The 19,433-nt window shown below is 47.8% G+C and overlaps 1 protein-coding gene across 11 annotated transcripts in view; it reads left to right on the top strand.

Moving 5' to 3' along the window:
• Positions 1 to 23: 23 nt before the first annotated feature.
• Mink1 (misshapen like kinase 1) overlaps positions 24 to 19,433 on the top strand; it is a 52,773-nt gene continuing 33,363 nt past the window's right edge. For 6 of the 11 annotated variants that reach the window (XM_013347284.2, XM_026780194.1, XM_026780196.1 and 3 more), the window contains exon 1: positions 25 to 281. In XM_013347284.2, the coding sequence (XP_013202738.1) occupies positions 225 to 281 (57 nt within the window). In that variant the 5' untranslated portion in view covers positions 25 to 224. Of the gene's footprint in view, positions 282 to 19,433 lie in introns of all 11 variants that reach the window. The other 5 variants (XM_005349676.2, XM_005349675.2, XM_013347286.2 and 2 more) reach the window with 2 other exon arrangements.

The following is a 19,433-nucleotide window of genomic DNA, read 5'->3' as shown; positions in this document are numbered from 1 at the left end:
ACGGTCCGCTCCGCGCGTGCGCAGGGCTGCCGGCGGCTCGGGTTGCAGGCGCGCGGGCGAGAGCGCCTGTCAGCCGCTGGGTCGGTCCTCCCGCTGGCCCTCCCTCTCCCCGGCCTTTGGGGCAGGCGCGGTGGAGCCCGCCCCCCGGGTCCCCCGATGGGGGAGAAGCGGCGACGGCGGCAGCGAAGTGAGCGAGCCGGAGCGTGAGCGGCCCTGCGGCGGCCATGGGCGACCCAGCCCCCGCCCGCAGCCTGGACGACATCGACCTGTCGGCCCTGCGGGTGAGCGCCGCCCCCAGCCTCGCCCCCGCGACCCCTGCCCCTCTCCCCGGCTCGCGCCGCACGGGCCCCGCCCTCTGCAGCTTCTGGGAGCCAGTTCGGTCCCCACCCTGTGCTGCCCTCCCCCACACTTGCCTGCCACCCCTACCTCGCTGCTGGGATCCGAGTCCCCACCCTTCTCTGCGTTTGAGGGTCACCTCTAGGGTCCCTAAATCCAGTGCGGCACCACCTGCAGAGTCTTTTTTTTTTTGTGGCCCCTCACCCTTCCTCGGTCCTCACGTCTCCTGCCACCACTACCTCCTCCAGCTCCTGGAATCTTGACTTTGCAAGTGCCTCAACCTCCCCCTCATCCCTCGTTTTCTTCCTCGCCTACCCCTGGATTGCAACTTGGGCTGCAATTCACCTCCTCACTCCACCTACGTCTCCATCCCACGTTCACTTTCTCGATCCCTTCTCTCCCGTTTCAAGTGCAGCTTTCCAGAGCCAGGCATTTCCGGTCTCGGGGTCCCTGAATATTACATTACTAACTCTGCAGCCGTGTGGGAATAGGAGGACAGACAAGTGCACAGGGGGAGGAAGGGAAGCGTTGATGCCCTCGGAAACTCGGGCCGGAAGACGGTGTTTACATACATGCACACACACAAAACACATGCCGCCTGTGGTCAGTAGTGAGAGGTTGGGGAAACCAGTGGGGGTGGAGGCAAAGCAGACCTGGAGGAAGGGGGCTCATTAGGAAACCGTTTAAGAGGAAACAACCGTGTCAGGAATGCTTTCAAATAACCCAATTATTGTTCCACGTGGGGCGCTTACTCTCTTTCTCTCTCTCCTTCCGGAATTTTCAATTCAGTAGCATCTGTATGGTTTTTTTTTAGCGGGCAGCTTTATCTTAAGGGCAACATAGTGATTTCAAGGTGAACCACTCCAGACTGGCTCCCAGGTGTCGTTTGGATACCGTGCCCTGCGAGCTTTCCCAACCCGCCGGCCAGCCGAGGTGTAGATAGAGCAGGATTTCCCACCTCATGCTTAGCTAAGAAGGTCTCTGAGCACATTGTCTTCTGGCTTTTGAATTAGCCAGGGAAAAGGCAGCCAGCCCGCAAGCGCCCCGGATATGACTGGAGGGGAGAGAGAATTGAAGAGAGCAGAGTCATGTTGTTAATTGGGTTTCTCTAGGTGACACAGTTTTTTTTTTCCCTTGCCATTCAGGTCATAATTTGTTTGGTGCAATGTTGGGTTATGAGACCTGACTTGCTGGAGATAAGTTTCTGGAGAACAAGACTGAGCATTGGCTCTCTCTCTCTCTCTCTCTCTCTCTCTCTCTCTCTCTCTCTCTCTCTCTCTGTGTGTGTGTGTGTGTGTGTGTGTGTGTGTGTATTTCAATGGGGAAAAGATCTGAAGGCTTTGGGAGGTCAGTTCAGTCAGTGTTTAACCTACGGTACTCAAGTCCATTGGAATGGAAGGTGGAAATCCAGGTTTTGAGAGAAGTCTCTGAATGTACTTAGATTTGGAATGAAACTGCAAACTGAAGTTGTTGATTAACTCCAGCCACAAGTTCTCTGGCTGTGATGACTGAAACACTATGACACAGTGGGTAGGTGCAGACTGTGACCTTTGATTTGAACCTTGGTCCTCTGCTTGCTTCTTGTTTGGCTTCTCTGGTAACTTAACTTGGGCCCCCAACTTGGGATTTCCAGCAATTCTGCCATTGCCATCTGACCTTGGGCATGGCATTTCCCTTCAGAACTTCCCTCCTTGAGTAAGTCAGCCTCCTCCTGGTTCTACTCTCCTCCTCTACACTAGAGCTGGGTGACCTGTTCCCTGTGCGCATACTGATACTCCAGGACTTGAGGTAGAGCCGTGCTTTCTCGAAATAGGGCTGGAAAGGCCGCTGTCCCTTGCTGCTGGCTTCTCTCTCAATTGCCAGTCCTTCCAGCACGCCTCTAACAACTACTACGGCTGGCTCAGTCAAACCTTATTCTGTTTCCATTTTCTGGAGAGAATTGGTACTGGTGGTGGTGGTTGTGGTAGGGTGGGAGAAGCCTTAATGAGTCTCAGACGTCTTTTTCCTGTTTAAGATAAGGCTTGGTTTTCAGCTGGGAGTGAAAGGAAGAGTCTGATATTAGAGGAAGATTGAATTGCACTAATCTCTTAGCAAGGAGGCCGGATGGAGCTGCTATTTAGTGAGCACACTACCCTTGACTTCTTGGGCTGTGTGTCCAGCAGTTGGGTGGGGTAGTGCAGGTGGGGAGGACAGTGAATCTGGAGTTGCTTTCCTGAATTCTGGACCCCATTTCCTCACCTGGAGGACACAGGCCCTGGTCCTTAGTCCTCACTTCCCTCCCTGCAGACTCTGCAGAGTCTTACTTCCCTAAGTTCCATTTTCGTGCCTGTGTGGTGGGAATGTCAATAGCACTGAACAGAGTTACTCAAACAAAATGAAATTCCACACAGTAAGTATTTAGCTCAATTCCTAGCATAGAATTGAGGGGGAAAAAAAGAATTGGGAAGCATCCCAGGACGATTCTAATAAATAGCACTCTCTTCCCTGCGTTTGTTTTGATTCTGTTTTCGTAGTTTTTAGCACAGTTGACATAGATTTCTTTCCGTCTCGGTGGTAGTTGTCTCTTTAGATCTATGAAGTCCTTAGTGCCAGAACAATAAAAACATACTGTTAGCTGGAATTTTGACCTGCTTTGTTCCGTCTGGGTCCCCAGTTCCTAGAGCAGAGTTTACATAGTGGGGCTCAGATATTTGTTAAATAAGTGCATGGTAAAGTAACTGAAAGTCATTAGTATAATGCTTGCTTCAGATACCCAAGAAATATGACGGGCTTGGTGGTGCATGCTTTTATTCCCAGTACTTACGAGGCAAAGGCAAGGGGATCTCTGTGAGTCTGAGGCCAGTCTGGTCTACAGAGCTAGTTCCAGGATAGCCAGGACTGTTTCACAGAGACACCTTGTCTTGGGGGGAAAAAAAAAAGAAACAGAAAAAACAACTCAAGAAATGCTAGACCTGCAGGGCCATGGTGGCTCACGCCTTTAATCTTTGGGAGACAGAGGCAGGCGGATCTGTGGGACCAAAGGCAGCCTGGTCTGTATCATGAGTTCCAGATAACCAGGGTTACACAGAGAAACCCTATCTGGTGGAGGGCAGGGAAGGAAGAAAGGTGGACCTGGCCAGAGGAGATGACTCGGGTGGGTAAAGGCAGTTACTGCAAGCCTGACAACAACCAGGGTTTGATCCTCAGAACCCGCATGGTGGAAGGAAGAGAACAGACTCTCCTGGTTGTCCTCTGGCTTCCACATGTGTGCCGTGATGCATGTATGGGCATGTGTGCACACACACAAACATAAATCAACTGGGTGTTGCAGCACACACCTTTAACCCTAGCAGAGGTAGGTGAGATCTCTGAGTTACAGTTATGTAGCCCAGCCAGGAAACCCTGCCTCAAGAAACAAAAGTTCCAGGGCAGCCTGGGATGCTGAAACGTTGCCTCAAAAACAGCAAAGAGTATCTTCTGAGATGTGTTGAGATCAGACCTTGTCTTGTAATAAGGCAGAGCTCTAACCAAGCCATGACTCTAAAATAAAGTTAGTATTATCTGAGAGAAAATTTGTCTGTGTCCAAACTTGGTTATGTTCCAGAAGAGCCTTCTGACTTGGCACTGCAGCTCCTCACAAAGAAGAAAGCATGAAGAGAAGTGGCTGGGAAGGGCCGAGTAGGCCCCAGGCTGACCTCTTCTAGTTGGCCCACTTCATAAATCAGACAGTTTCTCTCTACTGTCCAGTGGCTGGGAGTTTTAGACTGTGGCATCTCTTAAGCTGTGGGGCCAGGCATGATTGAAGTCATGCCACAGCACACCTTCAAGGGACTTCTTTTTGGTGGTAGTTGTTGACAGGTGTTTTTTCTTAAATGATTTTGCATGTTCTTTTGTGTCTCTCAAGTGATTGTGTGTGTTCTTTGAACGTGTCTTTCCTCCTGCTCTTGTCTGCTTCTGTGGAGCCAGCATCACCAGGAGAGCTGCAATGGGGCAGGCATATGTCTAGGCTGCTGAGCAGAGCACTGCCGCTGTGTGCTGAGATGCTAGCTGTCCACAGGCTGTCAGATGTCAGAGGCAGAGGGATTGGAGGACCAACCTCCCGCAGCAGCAGTGAGGGCATCGAGCGATTTTCCTCCGACAGGATGGCAGAAGGAGGGGGAATTGTAAAGCCTGTGGCATTTGAAGTGGTGTAAAATGATTAAAGGTGATGACAGAGACCATGGCTGGGACTGGGTGTTGAGCTGTTACCCAGACAAGGGGAGGGATGTCACCATTGTTCGTGTAGGGTAGGACAAACTGCCATAGCCTTAGTGGCATGTGACAGAGCAGTTGTTTGTGAAATTGAGGTGTGAGTGTGTGGGTGCACATAACCTGGGAAGCTAGGAAACGTTGGATGCCTTTTTTCATTTTCCACCTTATGCCCCTGGCCCAGAGGCTTGTTATTTTGGGCTAAGCTGGCTGGTAAAAGCTCCTGATAATATCTACCTGTATTACCCCCTCCCACCCAAAGCTGGGCTTACAGACACACATGTCTGTGCCTAACGTTTTGAGTAGTTACTGCCCACTGCAAACTGACGTCATCGCGTCTGCACATTGAGTGCTGTAACCCACTGGGCCACCTCTGTGGCCCCCAAAGTGAGGGTTTGACAGTGAAAGCAAGGGGAGGAGACTCGTGAACGTGATTCATCCAGTGAAGTGGCCACTGGACACCGTGAGGACCTGACTTTGGATCCCTGGCACCCATGTCAAAACCAGGTAGGATGGCTCATAACTGTAACCCCAGTGGTGGTGGCTGAGGTAGATGGATTCCTGGAGTTCATTGGCCAGTTAGCCAAATCCATGAGCTCTAGGTTCAGTGACAAACCCTGTCTCAAAAAGTAAGGTGGAGAACTTTAGAGAGGGAAGGAAGATACTGATGTTGACCTCTGACCTACATACACACTGACACACTCACTTTCAGGGCACCCACATGTTCATGTACACACATGAGTGTATATGTAACTCTTTGGTACTCCCCCTCTCTCCCAATAGCAGGAAAGAGTGTCAGCAAGACTTTGGCCTGGTCTGCCCCATCACTCACCCCAAGGGCTGGGTCCAGATTTGAAATCTGGCCTTACTCCATTGATCTACAAACTGGATCATACACACTATTTGGACTACTTAGAACATGTTGTCACTTAGGGCAAAGGATAGCAGGAAGTGTGTGATAGCGTCTGTTGACAAACTTGCAGGTTTAACTGTGTAAGCAAGGACTGTAGTCACCTGTCCACCCAATCACACACAAGCGTCCTGGGACTGGACAGTGTCTCCAGAGTCCTGTCAGAGTTGTGGGTGCTGACCTTCATTCCCTTCACTTCCATGTGTTGTTGACATCCAGGTTCTAGACCCTTCAGGAAGGATGTGGTACTGTACTCAGTACTGTGCTAAACTTTTGAACCAGTACTCTGTGAGCATCCCTCTAAGAAATGCCTTTGCACACCCAGCCCTTAGGAGTAGCCCACCCTACCCTGTCTCTTACCAGGCAGCTTGTTAGAGTGCCCAGACTGGCCTCCTCAACCTCCCAAGTGGTTGGTACTAGAGGCATGCCTGCCTAGGCTCTCCTCATCTTTTTGTTTGTTTTAGGAGTGTTTTGCCTGCATGTATGTCTGTGTACCATATATGTGTTTGGTGCCTACAACAGCCAGAAGAGAAGATAGGATTCCTTGGAACTGGAGTTACAGCTATGAGCTGCTATGTGGGTGCTAGGATTTGAGCCTGGGTCCTCTAGCAGAGCAGCCAGTACCTTTAACCTCTGAGCCCTGCTCTCATCTTGATGGTTAGTGTTTCCTCAGTATTTTAGAACTCTCGAAGTTGGGCATTCTTGTTCATTCCGATTGTTATAAACTTACACTGTTGTGCTTGCTGTGATTCAAGGCCTGTCATCTGGATTTTCCACGTTCATTCCCACACTCACTCAGAATCCACTTTAAAACCCACTTACAACCCATTTTGTGCCAGGAACCCTCTAGGCTTTTTCCCTCCTAGGTTGAAAAATAGAACAGAAAATTATTGAGTTGGTGAATGGACTTTAAAATAATTTTCTTGTATATGAATGTGTGCATGCATCATGCATGTGTGTCCCATGTTGTGTGTGCTTAGAAATCAGGACAGCCTTGGGCATGGGTCCTCACTTTCCACCTTATTTGAGGCAAAATCTTCTGTTCATTGCTATGCATGCCAGGCTAGCAGGCTCCAGCTTCCAGACACTCTCCTGTCTCTGCCTCTCATCCTGCCATGGGAACACTGCACCTGACTTACATAGGCTCCGTGCCATCTCCCCAGTCCTAACCAACTCTGTTGTGTTTTGTATTTGCTGGTCTCACTCTGTTGCCCAGGCTGGACTGGACTTCATTATGTAGCACAGGATGACTCAAGCTCCGTCCTCATACCTTAGCTTCCCAAGTGCTGAGACTACAGTAGCACCGCCCAAGTTTTGCTTCCTCATGTCACTGTTCCTGAGCAGTATGGTATAGTAACTTACATAGCATTTATATTTATATTAGGTATTAAAAATAACCTAGAGATGATTTAAAGTCTACAAGAGAATGTATAGATTGTGCGACATGATTTTAACTATGCTTGATGACAAAAGCAGACTTAGCAGCTTTGTCAGGTTGAGGCAGGAGAATTGCAAGTTCAAGGTCTGCCTTGCCACGCGGTGAGCTTAAAACTAGGCTGGGCAACTCAGTAAGCTGCTTCAAAATTGAAAGTAATGAGAGGACTGGAGAAGTTGGGCATAGTGGCACTCGCCTTTGATCCCAGCACTGGCAGGCAGAAGCAAGTGGATCTGTTTGAGGCTAGCCTGGTCTACATAGTGAGTGCCAGGACTTCCAGAGCTACATAGTGTGACCTTGTCTAGGGGGAAGAAAAACCTAAGGGGGAAAAAAAGCAGACCGTGGAAATGAAAGGGCTCAGTAGTTAAAGAAAGGCACTGTCAAGCTTGATGCACCAGGTTCAGTCTTTGAGGCCCACCTAGTGTTTGTTTTGTTTGAGGCTAGAGTCTGGTTATTAGCTTAGGTTAGTCTTGGAACTACTGTATACCCCAGGCTGGTCTCAAACTTGGAGTTCTCCTGCCTTTGTCTCCCAAGTGCTAGAATTATAGGTTTGTGGCAACTTTTTTGCATTATTTTTCTGATTTGAATTGTTTTGAGACTGGATCTTACTCTGTCCTGGCTGGCCCAGAACTCAGTATGCTAACCCCCTGAGAGTTGGAGTTAACAGATGTGAGTCAACACTCTTGACTTGTCTTTACAAGATGGAGTGGTTGGGTGGTTGAGAGGCATAAGCCTAGCTGGCACTGTTTAAGAACATAGTTTGAAATGAAGCAGCAGGTAGGTAGGACTCAGTGGTGGCTGAAAATGGGACTGCATCATTGGTCAACAGCTGTGAGTCATGAGTCTGGGGAGATAAAAACCCAAAGAACTCACTCTGAACCTTTCTGTGGGAGGAAAAAAAGTTTTATAAAATAAGGGATTGTATGTGGAAAGGGCACAGACTGTAGCCTCATACGTGTTTATCGGGGGTTGTGGACTCACATGTGGTTCCGTAGGGCTGAGGGAGCTGGGCTGTTAGTGGTGGCTGAGGTAAGCGAGTCTCAAGAATAAGAACAACCAGGCTGAGCCTTGGACTTGGCTCCTTACCGTCTGGGGGAAGTGGGCTCCTTCCTCTAACATTAGATAGATTCTCTGTATAAATAGACGAGACTCATTTACATTGTGTGCAAGTAAAGGGTGAGTGGGGTGTGGAGGGGGAGTGTTAGTGACTTTTGAATGCTCGAAAGGAAAGAGGATCGGGGAAGCCACAAGTCTTGGGCTCCTTGGAGGAGCCAGACTCCAGAAGCAGCTTGACTGTCTGGTGGGCAGAGTGTGGAAGGTGGTGGGATGGGCTGTGAGGAGTTTTGTGGCGCAGCCTGTGGGAGGAGTCTTAGAGGCCTGACCGAGATGAATGGAGGGAGCAGGAGTGAAGACCTCGCACGACAGAAGCTCATGTCCCCACAGTTGGGGACCATGGAGGCCAGAACTGACAGGTGAGTGGAACATTCCCCAGCCGGCATCTAAGGCTCCCCGAGGGTGTGTGGCACTGAACGCTTTTGATTCACCTTCGGTACCCATACCTCTTCTGTGGGGCCTGATAATAGTTGGCCTTCTGAGGGAGCATAAAAAATTTCCAGACCCTTTTTTTTCCTGGAACTGTTTGAGCATGGGATTTGAAGAGTTGGACTGTAAATGACTCCTAGAACCACAAGTTAAAAGGAGTTTTCTGTGGACAGCAATACTTGGAAAGACTGAGGGTCTGAGTAAAGAAAATGCTACCTTCATCAAGACCTGGCACAGCTTGTTTTTCCCCACATAGTCTTTCTTTGTCATAGTGCCAACCCTCAGCTAATTATCTTATCTGCTTCTCATAGGCCATATGGCTTAATTTGATTACATATTACTGTATATCAAATAATGTTTTAGAGTCCATTCTTCCTACCACTTCCTTGTGGACGGGGATCCTGCCCCATATTTCCTATTGATCTGTGACTGCCTATAAAAATGCTGAGTACAAGCTAGGGATTCAGTAATTATTCACTTGGTTGGAGACAGGGCTCTTGACTTGTTCTATTGGGTTTAGTTCCCGAGCCATAAAGGATGGCTAGAATATGGTGGGCCCATGGGAAACACAACAGTACAAGTTAGTGCTCAATGGTGCTCAGCTGAGTGGCACTACCCCCCAGAGTGTGTTTGGAAGCAACACACACTGGAAGGGGAGTTTAACTGTTAACTATGTCTTGGGAACACTAAAGGCACTTAGTAAGGATATTAACCATCCTGCAGTCTTGCAGACATTGCACTGAAGAAATGTTTTGTGAATTTGTTATGGCTATGGGAAGGACAAGTTAGGTTTCTTCTGTAGGTAGGAAGGAGTTCTTGTCTCCTGTTCACCTCTTTCTAGGACAGTGCAGAATTGCTTTTGCACACGGCACATCTCTCATACCAAGAGCTGCGTCTGCCAGTACACCTCTGAAGGCAGAATGAGTGGGTTACCTGTGGACTGTCGGCACAGTTCTCATGTTCTCTTCACCACCCACCCATTCTTTCAAGGCACATTTGTAAGCGTGGTGGAAACCTGTAGAACTTGGGCCTTCGTTCTTAGTCTCTCAGAGAAGAGCCTTTAGCAAAACAGTTGAACCGGGGTACTCCAAGAGCAGAAGTAGGTGTGTGTGTGCAGGGTTAGGGAGAGGCTTCCTCACTCATGTCTTGTCATCTTTTCTTGTCCCCTCAAAGGTTAAAGAGTGAGTCTCATTTCAGATCAGTCACCGATAAACTGAGAGGCGTATGTGCCCTGGCCCTCTCAGTTCCCGTCTCGGCTTTGCCCCTGACTCCTCGACACCTGTGGGGAAGTGTGAGAGGGCAGAAGGTACCGCCACAGTGTCCAGGGCCACAGGGGCCAGAGATGCAGCAGGACTTGATAGGCACTTGTCTTTGTTTAGCTGAGGTTCAGAGAAACTGGCGAAGTCCCTGCAACTTTAACAAGGCTGTGGGCGATGCTGTGGGACATGCGGCAAGGCAGGGTTGGAGGCACAGGAGCATGTGGACCGGAGTATGATTTTCTGGCCCTTGAATCCTCTCTCATAAGCCCTTCTGTTCCTGCCTTTCTTCAGTTCAGAACAAAGAACGCTTTGATACGAGTCATTTGTATTTTAATGTGTTCATTTCAGAAGGGGGTTTGGGAGCTGGAGCAAGGAGCACTTGCTGTGCAGTAGGTTCTGTCCTTGTGTGATCTCAGTTTCCCTCACAGTAGCCCTTTGAGAGGTGGATGATGAACCATGTTTTCAACAAGAGAAACCGAGAGAAACTACTTGGAAGTTAGTAACCTGTCTGAGATCTGAAGTCAGACAGTGAGCTGCTGGGTCTGGATCCAGTCTCAGATCCGACTCACCACAGAACCAGAGCTTTTGCTAATTGCCTGGAGTATGGGGGTGGGCATTGAGGGACAGGCAGCGGGGTGGGGGGGGGTGTCTACCCAGCACCTTACACTGCTTTCTGCTTGTTTCAGTTGCAAATGTGTAAAATTTTTGTGGCCTGTGGCAAATGGGTTTTGTAGGTTTGCTGAGGACTTGTGAAGTCCTTGGTGACTTTTAGAACATAGCTCATTTAATGGATTAGAGACAGCCAATGTGAAAATGGTTTCTGCCCTGCAGAATCACATGGTTCAGATCTTCAGGATCTTTATTTTACGTACATGAGTGTTTGGCTGCATGTCTGTATAGGATGTGTGTATGTGCACTGTGTGCCTCCCTGGTGCCCACGGAAGCTTGAAGGCTCCAGAGTCCTTGAACTGGAGTTACAGGTGGTTATGAGCTTCCATGTGGGTGCAAAGAACTGAATCCAGGTCTTGTGCCAGAGCACATTTGTAAGAGCAGATCACTGGGACATCTCTCCAGGCTTTAAAAAAAATAAATGTTTTTAAAATGATTAAAATATGTAATATAAGATTTACATTTAGCTGTTTGGTAAGTGTACACTTTTGTGGCTTTAAGTGAATTCTATTACCATCTTCCACAATGTTTTCATGTACCCAGCTGAGTCTGTCCGTCAGACACTATTCTGTGCTGTGCTTCCCCAGCCCAGATTACTGCCTTCTTCCCTTTCTGTGTTCAGAATAGAGCTGAACACTGGACATAGACAGAATTCTAATGCTTGTCAGGTCAGGTGAACTGTTTCAGAATCACCAGCTGGCTTAGAACATGGCCCTCGCTGCCGGCTCTAATGCACACTCACAGACCTCTGGAAGGGGCTTCAAAGAAAGGGCATCTTGGCATCACAAGAGGATTGGGTGGGCAGTTAGAAGAGAAATATTTTCTGTTTTCAGTGCTGCATAACTTGCAGGAATTCCTGGCCTTGTATTTGTCCTCAGTTTTCACTTCATTTCATCCTGGTGCTCTGAGGGGATGTGTTGGATCAGTATGTGTTAGATCAGTGTGGTTCTCAACCTTCCTGACATGGCAGCCCTTTAATATAGTTCCTCATGTTGTGGTGATCCCCAACTGTAAAAAAAATTCATCACTACTTCTTTTTTGTTTGTTTGTTTTTTTGTTTTTGAGACAGGGTTTCTCTGTAGCTTTGGAGCCTGTTATGGAACTAGCTCTTGTAGACCAGGCTGGCCTTGAACTTATAGAGATCCGCCTGCCTCTGCCTCCCGAGTGCTGGGATTAAAGGCATGCGCCACCACCACCTGGCTCATTACTACTTCTTAACTGTAATTTTAACTGTAATTTTGCTACTGTTATGAATCGTAATGTAAATATCTCTGTTTTCTGATCTTAGGCAACCCCTGTGAAAGCATTGTTCAATCCCCAAAGGGGTCCCGATCCAATGGTTGAAAACCAATGTGTTAGAGAAAGTTGGAAGGAAGACTGTCTAGAGGGTGAAGATGATAAAATGTAACAGCGCTCTGCATTTGTGCATGAGGGGGCATGTGCTCCTGGAACTATTTAGAGTGAAGTCAGGCTCTGCTTTTCTCTGATGTGTTCACACCAGTGATGTTCACACCAGTGGACAGACCCAAAGTGTGACCCAGAAATAGCTTGTGTATCTTCGAATAGAATCCTGCTAACCTAACTTTCCCTTGTCCATGGCTATAACAATTTATTCTTTGACTTTTAGTAGGATATGGGAAACATGAGTCTTTGTTCAAGGCCAGAAAGAATGGTGGCCTTGGAGGTCAGGTGCAGGCAGTAGAGGCCTGCAGGTCATGATTTGGAGGTAACTCAAAGGTGCAGGTGGTTAAGACTGTGCCACTAGATTATCAGACCCCCATTTTCTCAAGATAGTGTTGGATCCAAAGTTAGGGAAAGCCTATAGATTCATAAGGCCCTTCTTTTTCTTCTAGAGGAGGCTGTATATACTCAGCCCAGTATGTCTCTTAGGGTCCTCATTGTTGTCTAGGTTCTCTGGGATTGTGGTTTGTAGGCTGGTTTACTTTGCTTTATGTTTAAAAAACACTTATGAGTGAGTACATGTGATAATTGTCTTCCTGGGTCTAGGTTACCTCACTCAGAATGATGTTTTCTAGCTCCATACATTTGCCTGCAGAATTCAAGATATCTTTTTTTCCTGCTGTGTAGCACTCCATTGTGTAAATGTACCACATTTTCCTTATTCATTCTTCGGTCGAGAGGCATTTAGGTTGTTTCCAGGTTCTGACTATGACAAACAGTGGCTCAGCCCAGTATGAATTGAGGCTAGTTGCTTTTGTTAGACAGAGGTTACCCAATCCTACTGCTCAAAGTTGATTAAGGAGTGTTCTATTGCCTCTCTTAGAACCTGTCTTGCATGGATGCTCTTCTGTAGTCTGGCATGTTGTTGCTATCTCCATCCCTAAGAAAAGCAAAATAGGACTATCTGCTTATTGTCTAAAGCAGAGCACCCATTGGCTGCTTACATTTTAACAGCTGGCAGCAGAAGGCCAAGGCTCTAGAGCTAGAGCTGACTTCTGATACTTAGGTGCTTAGTAACTTGTTAGATTGCCCAGACCCTAGCATATTTGAAGTGCCCATGAGTGCTGCTCATCCTGGGGTTCTAGGTGTGTAGTCTGTTCCGCGGGTTAACAGTGAGCACTTCACTGTTGCCCAGATCCCCTGCCCTGGCTTCCTGACCTCATTGAGTAAAGCTAATGTCTAGAGAGTTCCCAGTTGGAGGCCTGCCAGGATGAGGCCTGCTCATCTTGGTGGCTGCTTTCGAGCAGCATGATCCATGGGGTGGCAGTGGCACTGGTGCTCCTCCATTCCAGCTCTAGCAGAAGTCTTTCCCTGTCTGTGGCTTTCAGTCAGAGACTCAGTCAAAATCACCTGCACATAGCCAGGCCTTGCCCAGGAAGTGATTCACCGCACTCAGGGTGGGGCGCTGGTGTTTTGTTTTTTTTGTCCAGAACTGTAGAACCACACTTGAGACCCAGAATTCCTTCCCATCTTCCGTAACTCTGAGTTTATATTGTAAGGTGTTTTGTTTGCTCTTTTTTAGGTTTTGGTTTTGTTTGTTTTTGGATGGGGGTCTCACTGTATCACCTTGAACTGTCTGCACTGCGCTACACCTGGCTGTTATGTTTATTCTGACCACTGATTTAGACATGCAAATCAGCCAGATGGGGATCTGTGGTGTTCTTTGTTGGAGGAAAACACCTCTGTGTGTTGAGCCAGGCAAAGAAGGAGTTGAGAAGATGATATGATCTTGGAGAGGCGTGGGGAGATCTCAGGTGGGCATGCTGTTGGAGTGCAGGCATGGAGCGGAGCTAGGAAGGTGACCTTTGGGATATTTATACCTGAAAGACTATCCAGAACCAGATCTCTTGGTGCTGGGAGGAAAAAAAATAGTCAGGACCAAGTGAGGATTGACTTTGGAAGACAGAATTTTTACTTGGGTTTTGAGGATTGGGGGGTGGGGCCTCAACAGGTGCAGCCCTTTTTCACACAGTCCTTATGCAATAGGCTTGGATTCAAATCCTGCTACTCACAGTGTGATCTTTGACAAACAGCCAGCTCCACACCTAGTTTTTATCCTTTATAAAAACGAGGATAACAAAACCCATACAATAGGGCTGTTGAGAGCTTAATGCTTAGCCTGGTAGATGCTTATTATATAGGGGGTAGTTGTGAAGCCCCTTCTCCTATTGAAGAGAGGGAGTCTACAGCTCAGCTAACATTCTCTCCTAACTTAGTGTTTTGTTTAAAAAGGAGAAAACCAGCCAGTCAATTGATTTCATAATTGTTGTAATGAGTCACAGCCCCAGGTGTGGGTCTGGAATTCTGGAGCCTAACTCCCATTTGCTTGTCCAGGAACTCTCCAGCAACTCCTAAAAGTCTTCCAAAGTCCCTGGGAGAAAGAATGACTTGAAAATTTTATCCAAACATGAAATTCCTGTTTGATTTGCCCCTGAGTCAGGATTCCCAGCAATCCCTGGGCAATGTCTTTGGCCCTGCCTCTGTGTGTGTGTGTGTGTGTGAGAGAGAGAGAGAGAGAGAGAGACAGACAGACAGACAGACAGACAGACACTCGCGCTGTGGACCCACCCAGGGGAAGCACTCAGCCGGAGGGGACAGTGTAGTGGGAGTCCAGTTGGGATGTGAGAGGCAGGGCATCTGTATAAACATGCAAGAGCTTTACTTTACGTAAGGGCTGGGTAGTGAGGAAACATGTTCTTCCTTTGGAGTCCTTGGGTCCTCCCTCCCCTCTAGCCTTGGCTTGGTTAACTCTTAACTGTTCCTGTGGCTTCAGCTTAAATATCATACATGACCTTAGCTGGCCTTCTTTCTTTCCTCATCATGTCTTCTTTAATCTTTCTAACTTGGTGCCTTTTCTTTGGTTTCTTATAGCCATGTAACTATATCTTCCTTCAGTAGATGCTTTGCCAAGTAGACTGTAAACTCCCTGAGGGAAGGAACTCTTTCTTGTCTGTGTATTACCTGCCACATTCCAGATTCTACTGCCTCTGCATCCCAGCTACTTCATTTAATTAAATAAAAGATTTATTTTAAGTGTATGAGTGTATGAGTGTTTGCCTGCATGTATATATGTATATTATATGTCCCTGAGGAATCAGAAAAGGGCATGGAACCCCTGGAACCAGAGTTACAGGTGATTGAATATGGGGACCATGGGTGTTGGGAATTGGTCATGTTCCTCAAGAGCAGCAAGTACTCTTAACTGCTGAGCTAGGTTTCCACTGTTGTCCCCCCACCTAAGAACTGGCTGGCTTTGAACTTGTTGTGTAGCACGGTGACCTTGAACTGCTGATCCTCCTGCCTCCACCTCTTGAGTGTTGAGAATACAGGTGTGCACCACCCCTTCCCGCTTTATGAGATGCCGAGGATGGAACCCAGGGCTTCATGCTTGTTAGGCAGACACTCCCAGCTGAGGTACACCCCCAGCACTAGACAGTTGATTTATATTTGTGTGTGTGTGTGTGTGTGTGTGTGTGTGTGTGTGTGTGTGTGTGTGTGTGTGCCATGACACTCATGTGGAGGTCTGAGGACAACTTTATAGAGGTTTTTTCCCCTTCTTTTTCTTTGTTTTTTTTTTTTTTCAAGACATGATTTCTCTGTGCAACAATCCTGGCTGTCCTGAAACTTGCTCTGAAGACCAGTCTGGCTGACATCCGCCTGCCTGAGATCGAACTCATTGAGCTCCGCCTGCCTCTGCCTTTCGAGTGCTGGGATTTACAGAGTTATTCTTTTCCTTCCACCTTTACTTATGTTCCAGGGAATGAGTTCAGGTCACCAGGCTTTTACAGCGTGTGCCTTTACCCACTGATTGATGTTTATTGAGTAAATGCATGGACTGGCTCATAGAGTTGGTGTGAAAGGAGTCAGGCTGTTTCTTGGGTACAAGAGAGCCTAACCTGGTGAAAAGTCTGGTGACAGTGATGGTGTCGTCCTTCTTACCTATGTCCCTTTAGCTGTAATTTCTTCTGGGTTGGTTCTTGGTGGAGCTATCTGGTCTCCACCCTGTGGAGAGTATCCCGGCCTTCCTTTCTAATGTGTGATTCAGTCTTTCTTACACACCCTGCTGGCCCTCCCCTCCCCCTGCTCTTCTCGCCCTGACTCAGCCTGGCACCTCTGTGCTCATTGCTTGGTTCTCCTTGTTGGCTTCTGAACACTTTAGACCCTTCCAATAGGCTGTTGTTTGGGAAGGAGGGGGTCGTTATCTTCTGCCCTTCTCATCTGGCCTCACCTTTCTGTCTCCAGTGGTGCCAGGGATTGAACCCGGGGAGTCTTCTGTGTTGGGCAAGTGCTTGCCCACTAAGCTTGCACCCCCAGCGCTCCTTTTACTTCTTGTTTTGAGACAAGGTCCTAAGTTGCCCAGACAGGCATGAATAACAGACATGTGCCACCAGACCCAGCTGCTCGTTTCTTTAGCTTCTTTTTTTTTTACTTCTCTTAAGGCATCCTATTGGACTTGTATAATTAGAGCAGTATCGCGCTTAGGCAGGGCGCAGGTCTCCCTGGCTCTGTGAACTCCTGATTCGACAGTAGGAGGCGGGCAGTGAGGTGCAATGATTTGTTTGTGCTGCAGCTGGAAATCAGCAGGGAGAAGCCTTGTTATTACCAGCCCCTGATTACTGTGGAGTACTCCTCCGTTAGTCTGGTATCTCCAGAGTGAATGGGCTCGACGTCTCCTGCCTCTCTCCATCCTCCCGCTTCCAGGCCCGCCCTTCCCCACCCCGCAGAGAACCTACCATTTCCTCAGTCACCTGAATCCTCTCGGTTCTGCTCATGCTGGTTTCTTTCTCCTAAGCTGCACCCTTTTCACTCTAAGTACTAGAAACACCGACCGTCTTAGAAAACCACCTCTTGCCACAGTTTCTCTGTCATGTGGGGTCTATTCTTCATGGTGACTCATGCAGATTTGTAGCATGTTATGGACTTGAGACTGTAAGAGGCTAACTGTCATACTCATTTGTCTAAATGACATAAAAGGGTGAGCGCTGTACCCAGGCCCTTTCGTTATTGGCACCATGAAAACCTTAACTAAGGCTAACTGTCATCACATCTGGGCTCCCGACTTCTTTCCACACCAGCTATAGCGCTTGCCCTTCGGATCCTCTGAACACTTTAGGGCCTTCAGGTGGGGTCGTCACCTCTGTCCTTCTCATCTGGCCTCATACCCCTGCCCACCAAGCTGCACCCCAGTGCTCCTTTCACTTCTTGTTTGACACAAGGTCCTAAGTTGCCCAGACAGGCCTTGAGTGTGTGGTCTTCCTGCCTCCATCTCCTGAGCAGCTGGATAACAGGCATGTGCCGCCAGACCCAGTTGCTTCTCGACGTCTGTTCTCCAGGAAGCCCGAGCTTCATCTCTTCGTGCCCTCCTGCTTCCTGTGGTCTTTGGACCCTTACTAGTGTTACTGTTTGGTTTTTACCAACCTTAGGAAAGGTCTATGACTTTTTTTTTTTAATCTCCTTTCTGGTAATACCTCCTCACCAAGCATGTAAATCATTGGGTACTGATCCATATGACCCTTCCCCCAAGTCACTTTTAGAGAACCTAGTTTTCTTCCCTCCTTTTCTGGAGACAGGGTCTCATGTAGCCCAGCTTGGCTCACACCATGTATCTGAGGATGGCCTTAAGCTTCTGACCCTCCTACTTAGTGAGTGACCCTCCTACTTAGGCAGATGCAGGTGCCACCATCTGCCTGGTTTTATGTGATGCCAGCTCAGGGCTTAATATATGCTAGGCAAGCACTCTACCAACAGTAGGGTTCACTTTTAGTAGCCGCCCTCATGAACTTAAGTTCCCCCATGGTCATTTTGAAAGGACATTGATGACCCCGATCTAATGTTGGAAACCACTGCCTTAAGGGACAATTTTCTTTTATTTCTGTATTTGTGTGACAGAAAATTCAGCCCTGGCTGTCATCGCCTTGCTCTAGCAGAATAGACAGGCAGGGAATTATTATATAAAAATGTAATTGGGGGGCTGGAGAAATGGCTCAGAGGTTAAGAGCATTGCCTGCTCTTCCAAAGGTCCTGAGTTCAATTCCCAGCAACCACATGGTGGCTCACAACCATCTGTAAAGGGGTCTGGTGCCCTCTTCAGGCCTGCAGGCATACAGACAGAATATTGTATACATAATAAATAAATATTTTAAAAAATGTAATTGGTATCCTGAAAGGGTGACTGCAAGGGTTCTCTGGAAACGGGACACTTCCTGTAGGTAACCATGTTTAAAATGAAATCTAGAGGGATGAGCATGAGCCGTCCAGATACTGTAGAGGGGAGTGAAGAGCATGTGTAAGACAGGCTGTGGTGCAGTAGAACCGAGATATCCAGTAACATCTGGGCCTCCTGCCCACATAAGCATGAGCATTGGTAAAGCCCCATGTAATTTAGATCCCTCAGTGCCGGGATTAAAGGCGTGCGCTACCTAACCTCTTGGCTCCATGTAATTTAAAACATTTTGAATTTTATTCTGTTTGCTACATATGGGTGTTGGAGGACAGATGCTTTTAACTCTTACATTCAGGTCACCAGGTTTGTGCTACAAGTATACTTAGCTGTTGAGCCATCTCGCTGGCCAGAAAGTCTCCGTGTAAATCACACTATACCATTAGATGGAAGACTGAGCATCTGAGTGAGAAGCAGCCATCTCTTTGACTCATGGATGCCAAATGAGATCTAGTGGACAGAACTAGTAGGGCCAGTGTGGTGTTGCCATCAGAACCCTAAACAGGCTTGAGTTCCGGCTTTAACCTAGACCAGTGTTCTCAACCTGTGGGTCATGACAACTTTGTGAGGGGGGCTTGTCAAATGACGGTCTTCTAAGATCATCAGAAGACACAGATATTTATATTATGATTCATAACTAGCAAAATTACAGCTATGAAGTAGCAACAAGATTAATTTATGGTTGGGAGACACCTTAACATGAGGAACTGTGTTAAAGGGTCGCAGCCTTAGGAAACTTGAGAACCACAGCCCTAGACAGACATTGCACTTCTCAGAGCCTTGGTTCTCTTATCTGCCCAGCTTTTTGCAGGTCTGCGGCTGGATAATGACTGAAATCACTTTAGCGATTGGAGTGCAATAGGGCAAAGGCCGCAGCCATGAGGTAATAAACCAGTTCTGCTACTACGGTGCGCTTATTCCATTCCTTTACTTTTTTGTTAATTTGTTTGTTTGTTTATTGAGACAGGTTTCTCTGTGGAGCCCTGGCTGTCTTAGAACTCACTCTGTAGACCAGGCTAGTCTAAAACTCAGAGATCCACCTGCTTCTGCCTCAAGGTTAGGGTTAGTACTGAGATAAAGGCTTATGCCACCAGTGCTTGCCTGGTTTTTGTTTGTTTGTTTGTTTTAGCTTGTTCCACATTAAGGCCTATATTTAACATGGGGAGGTCACTTGGGAAGGAGGGCTGGAGAGATAAAGACAAGATACTACCTCAGCTGCCTGGAAGATCTGTGGGATTTTTAGACCAAGGACAGGGGTGGCTTGAATGACCCCCCTCCAGCAGTCTCCTCCAGACTTGAGTCTAGGGGGCTGGCCCTCTGGCCTGCAGCTCTCTTTCCCTTAGAAAGCTCTGGAGGCAGGCAAAACCTCAGATG

This window comes from Microtus ochrogaster, chromosome 7 (genome assembly GCF_000317375.1).
Source record: "Microtus ochrogaster isolate Prairie Vole_2 chromosome 7, MicOch1.0, whole genome shotgun sequence".
Taxonomy (NCBI): Eukaryota; Metazoa; Chordata; class Mammalia; order Rodentia; family Cricetidae; genus Microtus; species Microtus ochrogaster.
Note: the sequence above shows the minus strand (reverse complement) of the source record. Positions and strands in the feature narration are given on the sequence as shown.